Here is a 10,000-nt window from a genome sequence, read left to right on the forward strand (position 1 = left end):
CCTTTTGGCCCTTCTGGGGTGTGGAGGATACAATAACAATACATACTTACTGAGTCACAACTTCAGTCCAACGATGTCTCCGAAACATGCGAAAACGCACACCGACGCAAGCACACACACGCGCACTGATGATGATTTGCAACAAAACAAATCAAACTTAAACATACTGACAAATATTTTTTTAGAAGTAACAAAAGTTACACAACCTTTCCAAGTTTTATGAATTTACTTAGATTAAGTTGTGTTTTCTTCCCAGCACTGAATAAATTGCATAAACCAAACATTGACATATGTGATTTATATCTATATGGTATCAATTTATTTCGAATTACAGTATTTTGGGGACATTCTAAAACAAAATGAAGTTTATCCCCAACAGTACCCATATTGCATTCATTGCAAAATCTGTTTTCTGTTTTCGCCTTCTTTTCTTCCTATTTCGATCTGCAGTGCATTTAGTTATCTGTTATCTGAGTTTGATTCGTACAGAAAAAAAGCAACAATAAAAAACAAACAAACAAAACAAACAAAAAAAACAAAACAAACAAAAAAAAAAACAACAACAAAAAACACACCAAACAAACAAAAAAGCAACAACAAAAGACAACAACAGCAACCGGAAGTTCAACTTGGAAACACATTAGTTTAAAAATTGTTCTCCTGCTTCTTCTTCTTCTTCTTCTTCTCCACTCGTATGTACGAGTGGGATTTGAAGTGTATGACCGATTTAATTAATTAATTTTGAAGTCTGATATTGAAACTAAACACGATTTCTAGCAGACGAAGAGAGTCGCGCTCACCACCCGCCGATCCTTTATCCCTCACACCGTGTCTCCGGCTTTCATTCGGTGAATAAAGATTTGTTCGATTAACATTTAAAGATTAAAGGTTCCATAACCTTCGGCACAGTGAATGAATTCATATCCACTGTGGCAAGGACTCGGCATTGGAGGAAGGGACCCAATGTTTTCCTTCCTCCTTTTTGACTTTCCCCAATCGATGTCAAGGGCATATTCAAACCTTGGTGGAGTGAGGAAAATCGCAGCAAAGTGACGTTCTCAAGGACCAACGCCTTGTGCAGACGGGACATCGAACCCTGATCAACGGTGAACACTGGATCAGAAGTCTAACCTCTTACCGGTTCTGCCACGACGCCACCTAAATAGCTGCTTAGAGTTCTGCTTAGGATGTATGTACGGAGATAGATGGTGTTGTTTATTGAGGAGATAGATGGGGGTATTTTGTTGTTGTTTTTTTTATTGATCCTGCGGCTATATTCGGACAAGACTCATTCTGTGGCTGCATATAGATTTACGTTTTCGGCTATAAGTTTGGTATCACCTTTTCATGCAAATAGTTTGTCAGAAATCGAATCGTTATTATTATTATTATTATTATTATTATTATTATTATTATTACTGTTGTTGTTATGATTATTATTAACATCATCATCATATCAATTCAAATTTCCGTGATCTCTCTGAAGCCCTAAGCTCATTCCACTCAATCCGATTGCTCAGAACACAGACTCATCCAGTGCTAACAACAGAAGTCCAAGCTCTAGAAATCCTCGGGAACTATCAATGTCAGACCGTTGGGCCACCGAAGAAGAATCAACAACGCTGCAGTGTTATTTCGATGGTGCTGAATGCTGTCTGTCCGGGTTATACATATGTAGATCATCTGCGAAGCCCCTCGACAATGGCTAATAATCTCAGGATCCATTTAGAGAGAGCCCCCCACACCACCCACAACCACCACTACCCACATCCCCTTTACCACCCCACCTCCCCTTCTCCCACTCTCGATCCCCCACCTCCTTCCCTGTGGAGTGTTCACCTCCAGCAAATCCCCCCACCGACAGTTTGCACGATTCTGCCGAGACAAAGGATCTCGAAATCAAATTCACCACAGGGACTGAAGCGGGATGGATGTCGAAGATGAGGTCACCATGGGAGCAGGACATGGTGGCTCAGACTATTTGACCCACGTTTTCTTTGATTTATGATGATAGACAAGGATGGTCAGCACACTGCTCTGAAGATTTATCTATGTTTGCCACTTTTTTTTCTTAGTCAACCAGGTCCGAGAATGAAGAATACTACCTGCAGTACTGTATATGCCTTTTAGTCATTGCTTTACACACCCGAGACGTTGACGACATCAAAATTAATAGCGTGATCCCAGTCTTCCCATTTTCCTCCGCAGCATGCACAATGGTACTCTGGACAGCACCCAGCCAGAGGCCGGTCAGATCCCATGACGGTAGCATGCTTCCTGTGAAGATCGAACCCATGTCCTCAGATAAGAGATGAATATTCACGAGTTGTCGCTATGCTGTATTCACATACAAATTTACGAATAGGCTTTGCGTTGTAAACGCGTGATATATGTTACAAACACAGAGAAGGGGTTGAGATACACACATGATATGTGCATTACAAGCACGCACACACAAAAACGTCTGACATGTCTGCTCAGCGGGGTAGGACTGTAACCACCATGGCAACTTTATATATATATATATATATATATATATATATATATATATATATATATATCGGTCCGCATGCCTGACACACGCCAGCATCTTCTTCATTTGTCTGCTGCTGCCTTCAGATGCAGCGTCAGGGGGGTCCTTTGACTGGGCCCTGCAGGAGAAGCCTGGGATCTACTCCTACTGCTACGAGCTGAGACCCCGGACCTATTGGGAAGGACACTTTGTCCTGGACCCTAAGCACATCATCCCCACAGGACATGAGCTGCTGCAGAGTCTTCTCGTGCTGATGGAAAACATCTACTCCTGAACACCTCAAACTACCTCGTTTTTGTTCTCTTTTTCGTTTTTTTGTTCTTTGTTGTTGGCTACCGTTTCACTATTGTCTAGCTTTTCCGAATCACACCCTTCTTCGGCTTTTTTTTTTTAATTTTTTTTTTATTTTTTTTTTTTATCTATCATTCCTATTTTCAAGTACTGGAATGAACAGTTGGAAATGGTGTAGGGCTGTAGAGAGAGGATAAGGTCACAAAACTGTGAAAAAAAAAGAAATCATGAATAAACGAGATACCAAACAACAACATCAAATAGAAAGGAAAACAAACAAACAAACAAATGTACTACCCTTGCGACAGGACAGGCGATGGTTAAAAATACCCTAAACCAATGTTGCAGAAAAGGCCGGCCGTATGGCTCTTATTGGTGGACTCCATAATTTGCAAAGCAATAACCCAATAAACGTGCCAACAACTCATACACTTATTTCATGTCACTTTGTACGCGTGTGTGTATGTGTGTGTGTGAGGGGGCGGAGTTAGGGGCTGGGGTGCGTGCACGTGTGTGTTTCTGTGTGAGTGTGTGTGCGTGCGCGCGCGCGTGTGCGTGTTTTTTTTTTTTTGTTTTTTTTTTCCGAGCATGTGTGCGTGCGCGTGTGTGTGTTGTGTGTGAAAATAGAGAATGCGAGACAGAGAAAGAGACAGACTGACAGCGACAGAGAGACAGATGGAGACACAGATCAGCAGACATGTACCCAGTGAATGCTGAATAATTGTTCATGGAAAGGTTGTTGTTTTTTTCACTAATTGGTCCAATGACTGTGTGGCAAGCGTTTTGCATAGAACGTCTGTGTGCTTTGTGTGTTTGAAGTCTCAGATTTAGCTGATTGGTAAAGAATAGCTGCTTTCGTACCTCCAACCCAACAATCCAGTTTACTCAATTACATATATCTATTTATCTATCTTTATATATATATATATATATATATATATATATAGAGAGAGAGAGAGAGAATGCAAATGCGAATGTGACTATTTTATTCAGATTAGGCCCCAGCCCCAGTCTGAAGGGGTATACATAATTGCACACAAATAATATTTATGATATGAACATGCATTCTAAACAAAAGTAAACAAAAATAGCATAACACATAACACATGCTTACATTCTAAGTTGAACAAATATAAAGTGGCCTCAGTGCTTTGTAGACAAAATAAAGGCAAGTTAGTCTAGACAGTTTCATTTCTGGATGTCATAAGTAGATTCAGTCTAACAAGACATTGGTTTTGATAATACTTGGGTTCAATCAGTTTTATCCTTATATCATGCAAGGCAGAACAACAGAACACAATATATGATTTCATTTGGTTTTGGGTTTTTTTCAGCTGCATTACATAAACGACATAAAACATTCATTGAACTTTTACCCTTATATCTGTATTGATGGCAGGCTATATCTGAAGCACCGAATCTGAATTTAAATAATGCACTTCTTACATATCTGTTCATATTAATCAAAATATATGGTTCCACGTTATTACCAATCTTAAACATTCTGTATTCTAAAATCTATCACTAGTCTGGATATGATCGTACCAATCCTGCCACCTACAATCAATAATTCTTTGCTTGAAACATTTAAGAAATCCACTGACACTTTCAACGCCCAGATTATCCCAAACATATGCAAAGCCGAATGTATACAACCATTTACGTACGTTAGTCACCCACGTCTTTTTGCCATAATTATCTAAGCTTAACAATACTTTGTATATTTTGCAAGGTATCCTGTTATTGTCCATCCTTGTTAACTTTAGCCAATAATTCACACACTTTACATACGAATTCAAATGAATCGGATGTCTTCCGAGTTCTCCATAGACAAACTCATTAGGTGTTCGATTATCAACAGTCAAATAACGTTTCATAGCAAAAATATGATTTTTTTTAAACATCACTTCCATTTTCAAATGCCCATATTTCAGCACCATACTGTAATATCGGTTGTACTTGCGAATCGAAGAAGCTTTGTAAGAATATTAAATGAATTACAGTTAAACTTATACATAATATGGATAATAGTTAATGAAGCTGTCTTTGTTTTGTTCATTAAATCCTGAGAAGCGAAACTAAAACTTAGCCTAGTTGAAAGCAAAATACCAAGATACTTATAAGCATCTACTACACTGAGTTTATCATTGCCATAAGTCCATCTTTCATGTCTAGATAGATAACCTCCCTTACGAAATACAACAATATTGGTTTTATCCATGTTTGCTTTCATTTCTGGTCTAACTGCTGCAGCATATAAATTATCCAATTGATTTTGCAACCCAATTACTGATATAGATAATAAGATAATATCGTCAGCAAAAAGCAATATGAAAGACTCTATTACATCAAATGATACCCCATGCCGCCCATTTTCAATAATCTCTAATGCAAGCTCATTAATGAAAAGAGAAAATAAAACAGGACTAAGTACATCACCCTGCTCACACCATAAGTACAACTCACATAATCCGATAACCTGGCTCCATTTCTTATTCTAGCTTTTACTTCACTATACATACTTTTGATACACTTGTAGAGCTTGCCTCTAACGCCATTCTTTAACAGAAAGGCCATAACAATTTCCTGGGGATTGAGTCAAATGCTGTTTCGAAATCAACAAAGGCAACATAATTTCCGATTATTAGCAAACTGCTTCTGTATTGCGGCTAACAAAACAAACATATAATCAATTGTAGAATTATCTTTTTTAAAGCTACCTTGTGTTTGAAGTCTCAGATTTAGCTGATTGGTAAAGAATAGCTGTTTTCGTACCTCCAACCCAATAATCCAGTTTACTCCATTACACATATCTATATATCTATCAATCTATATATATATATGTATATATATATATATATATATATATATATAGAGAGAGAGAGAGAGAGAGAGAGAGAGAGAGAAATAGACAGACAGACAGACAGATAGACACAGAGAGAGAGAGAGAGAGAAATAAATAAGTAAGTAAATAAATAAATAAACACGACTGCATGCAGACTGTAATTTCATTCGCAAATATGGCTTAGTGGAGTCGTCCTGACGTACAAATTCTGTGTGATGATGAGGTGGAGGAAGAGGACGAGTTCCAAAGTGGCGAGTTAGTTCTTCACTATGTGCCTCTCTGTTTGGTGCCATTGGTCATAGTGCACTTACGACTCCTGGACACTAAAATACATTGGGATCACCCTCAACTGTGATTGGTGTCTCCACGATGGTTGATTTTCACTGTCAAAGCCGAAATAGCTGAGAATGTCTACAGTAGAGGACGAAACTGCAGCCATATCAAGTGGACAAATGATTCTCTCCCTCAAAATTAGACTTCAAGTGACCCCCTCCCCCTCAATTTTTTTCAGGTTTTTCTTGGTTGTTGATTGAACATTTCCATTTATCAATCTTTGCGAAATTATTTTGAAATTACGAAAGGATTATTCAGTTGTTACGTGCGCCTGTATCCCTCTACTATGTTGTACGAACTGTATAAGTAAATAAATAAATAAATATATAGATATACATCTCTCTCTCTCTCTCTCTCTCTCTCTATATATATATATATATATATATATATATATATATATATGTTGTTTTTCCCCAGTGATAACAGACTAGAATAACAGTGGTCACACATACAGTACCGATCACCCAGCACCATCGCCACCCTTTACTTCAATGATTAAGATTTTTACTTCGTTCTTCATTGTCAACGTGTCTTTATTCAGAGTGATCGCTTACAGAAGTCGTGTCAGGTATAACGCGACTCCTCCCGTCGTGGTGGAGATTCAGAAAGCTGATGTCGTCAGAACATCCAGAAGCAAGAGAAACGTTCTTCGCTATCGTACAAAGTCCCACAGGCCAGCTGGGCAATTTATTTCAGCTTGCGAACAGCTACATGATTTGGGAGGACCCATTTTTTTCTTTCATGGGGATCTTTAGATAAAAGTGACTAAAAAATATTTATTGTTTGCCACGCCACTTCATAGAAAGCGCCGAACAGCATGGGCTTGCATGGACTTTGTGGGTGTCTTACTTTTCAGGAGTCAAAGCGACGTTGCTTGCTTCGTTTACGTCAGCAACGATGCTGAATTGATTGATTATGTCTTCTTGTTCTTGTTCTCGTTTTTTGCTCTTCTGCGTCAGCAACGATCTTGCATCGATATGTCTTATTGTTCTTCTTCTTGTTATTGTTGTTGTTCTTTTTCTTCTTGTTCTTCTTCTTGTTCTTATTCGTCGTTCTTATTATTTTATTTTATTTCAGTTTATTTCTTTATTTTTATGTTTTGTGTCGTACTTTATTTTTTATGTTTTGGGTCGTTAAATGGGCAGAATTGTAAAAAGGCCTTTACTGTGCCTAATTCTTTTCCCATTAAAGATTCAGTCTTCTTGATCTTCTTCTTCTTCTGTCCAGATTAACGGAGTAGACCCCTTACACTTCCCTTCAAACACCATAATGTGTTCTGTGTTTCACCCTTTCCCAGACGGAGCTTCAGGAGCGGCAGAGGACTGGGCCCTGCAGGAGAAGCCTGGGATCTACTCCTACTGCTACGAGCTGAGACCCCGGACCTATTGGGAAGGACACTTTGTCCTGGACCCTAAGCACATCATCCCCACAGGACATGAGCTGCTGCAGAGTCTTCTCGTGCTGATGGAAAACATCTACTCCTGAACACCTCGAACTGTTTTCGTTTTCATTTTTTGTTCTTTGATGTTGGCTACCATTTCACTATTGTCTAGCTTTTCCGAATCACGCCCTCCTTCGGCTTTAGTTTTCTGTATCTATCATTCCTATTTTCAAGTACTGGAATGAACAGTTGGAAATGGTGTAGGGCTGTAGAGAGAGAAAAAGGAAAGAAAAGGACTGGTCACAAAACTGTGAAAAAAAGGAGATACCAAACAACATTATCAAATAGAAAGGAAAACAAAACACAAACAAATGTATTACCCGTGTGACATGGTTAAAAATACCCTAAACCAATGTTGCAGAAAAGGCCGGCCGTATGGCTCTTATTGGTGGAGTCCATAATTTGCAAAGCAATAACCCAATAAATTTGCCAACAATTCATGCACTTATTTCATGTCGTTTTGTATGCGTGTGTGTATGTGTGTGAGGGGACGGAGGTAGGGGCTGGGGGCCTTCCCCGGACGGAGCATTAGGCGCGGCAGAGGACTGGGCCCTGCAGGAAAAGCCTGGGATCTACTCCTACTGCTACGAGCTGAGACCCTACTACTACAGTGAAGGTCACTTCATGCTGCCCCATACCCAGATCATCCCCACGGGAGAGGAATTCCTCCGTAGTCTCCTGGTCCTGGCCTTCTACATTTGATTGATTGATTAATTGATAAGGCTGATTTTATGAGTAGCAGTCAACTGGGGATTGACTAATTGCTTGATTGGCTGCTTGCTTGCTTGCTTGCTTCATTGATTGATTAGGCTTATTTTCTGAGTAACAGTCTGCTGGCTCCAGCTTGCCAACATGGAGTGCAGAGAATCCAATTCTTTTGAGATTTGGGGACGAAAGAGAGAGAGGGGCGGGGGGATGGATGGATGGATAGCTGGATGGATGGATTGATTGATTGGGCTGATTTTCCGAGTAGCAGTCTACTGGCTGTAGCTTACAACATGGAGTGGGGGTGGGGTGTGTGTGTGGGGGGGGGGGATGAGGGAGAATCCCCTTCTTTTGGGATTTGGGGAAGAGTGAGAGGAGGGGTAAGGGATTGACTGGTTGACTGATTGATTGATTACTTTATTCATTGAACAGTTGGCTGGTTTTCTGTGTAGAAGTCGTAGGGTGGGGGAGCGGATTGGTTGATTGATCGACTTACTTGTTTAGTTATCCACTGTCTTTGGCCGTCAACATTATTCAATATGAATGAGTGTCCACTTGACTCGTGCATTCATTCATGGACTGGCCCAGTGACTAATGGACTGACTAGCTGATTCAGTCATGGATTGACTTAGTGATGTATTGGCTGGTTTGATGACCTTTTGATTCATTCACTCATTTATTCACTGACTGGTCGACCTGTCAATAGATTAGCTTCATTTATTCACTGACTGGACGACCTCTCAATAGATCAGCCATTATAACGTTGGATCAGTAACACCAGTACTTTATAAACGCTATGAAGAGCACGTTCTTCCCAATGAGCATAAATAAATGTGATCGATTCACGCATTCGGCTCATTGATTGTCAAGGTCATGGATGATTATGAATACATCCTCGTGCACGGTCAATGTCTCACACGCTGTTGTTAGTCGGTGCATGGTAACGGACGTCTCTCTGGCCTCACCGAATGCGTAAGGACGGTTCCAGCAAACTGCCAGAGGACAGACAGAGATTGTGGGGCAGCGGCCTAATGGTAATGACAAGCCCCGAGAATACCTAACGAACCGGAGGCCAGACACACTTCTTAATGTAACGTTCAAATTTGGATCAGCTACAATTTCAAATAGAATTAAAAATGTATCGTCAAACCTCATAAACAGAAACCAAACAGGTTTCATGACAGGTCGATATAGTGGAGAAAAAGAAGAGAATTATATATGATATGATAAACTGCTAAGAGAGAAATATTTTTCCTTATTATTAACATAAAAAAACCGGATCAAACGCGTCCGGTTTTTTTTTAATTTATTTATTTTTATACTACCCCACCAGCTAATGCGACTGAACTCAGTCATTTCCTGGTCCCAGTATGTGCTTGTGCCGTAGTTCTGCTGTCATTGTGCCAGTGTGAGACTGAACTGCACTATGCTTTGCTGTGGTCAAGTATGCATGGAAGTATTTCACAATACGGCGTGCCACCGTCAGTCGATCTGTGTGTGTGTGTGTGCGTGTGTTTGCGTTGGTCAATGTACTACTGTGCCGTTCTTGTGAGTAGTTGTTTGTTTTTACGCTGACTGGACGGTGCCGCTTTACTCTTGGTCCCTTTAGCAAGAGGTGCTTTGATATTTTGTCTTATTTCATTACATCGTTGTTGTTGTTTTCAGAAAGAAAGAAACAAACAAACAAATAAAGAAACAGAGAGGCAACAATGAAAAAATAAAAAGCATTTCGTTAAGACAATTTCAGAAATAAAACAAAGTAGTGCTAAAATAAAGTCTCCTCCTTACTTCTCCTATTTCACATTATTTCAATGTAGATCACTTACATATATATATGTTTCTTTCTTTTTTG

At 39.7% G+C, this 10,000-nt stretch overlaps 1 protein-coding gene across 2 annotated transcripts in view; it reads left to right on the top strand.

Moving 5' to 3' along the window:
* LOC143287726 (zinc carboxypeptidase-like) overlaps positions 1-7,881 on the top strand; it is a 28,529-nt gene extending 20,648 nt beyond the window's left edge. The window contains exons 12-13 of one of the 2 annotated variants that reach the window (XR_013055991.1): positions 2,620-3,022; positions 7,678-7,881. Coding sequence is in view for 1 of the 2 variants with exons in the window: in XM_076595964.1 (XP_076452079.1) it covers positions 7,300-7,487 (188 nt within the window). In the remaining variant the exon portion in view is untranslated. Of the gene's footprint in view, positions 1-2,619; positions 3,023-7,299 lie in introns of both variants that reach the window. The other variant, XM_076595964.1, reaches the window with a different exon arrangement.
* The last annotated feature ends 2,119 nt before the right edge of the window (positions 7,882-10,000 follow it).

This window comes from Babylonia areolata, chromosome 11 (assembly GCF_041734735.1).
Source record: "Babylonia areolata isolate BAREFJ2019XMU chromosome 11, ASM4173473v1, whole genome shotgun sequence".
Taxonomy (NCBI): Eukaryota; Metazoa; Mollusca; class Gastropoda; order Neogastropoda; family Buccinidae; genus Babylonia; species Babylonia areolata.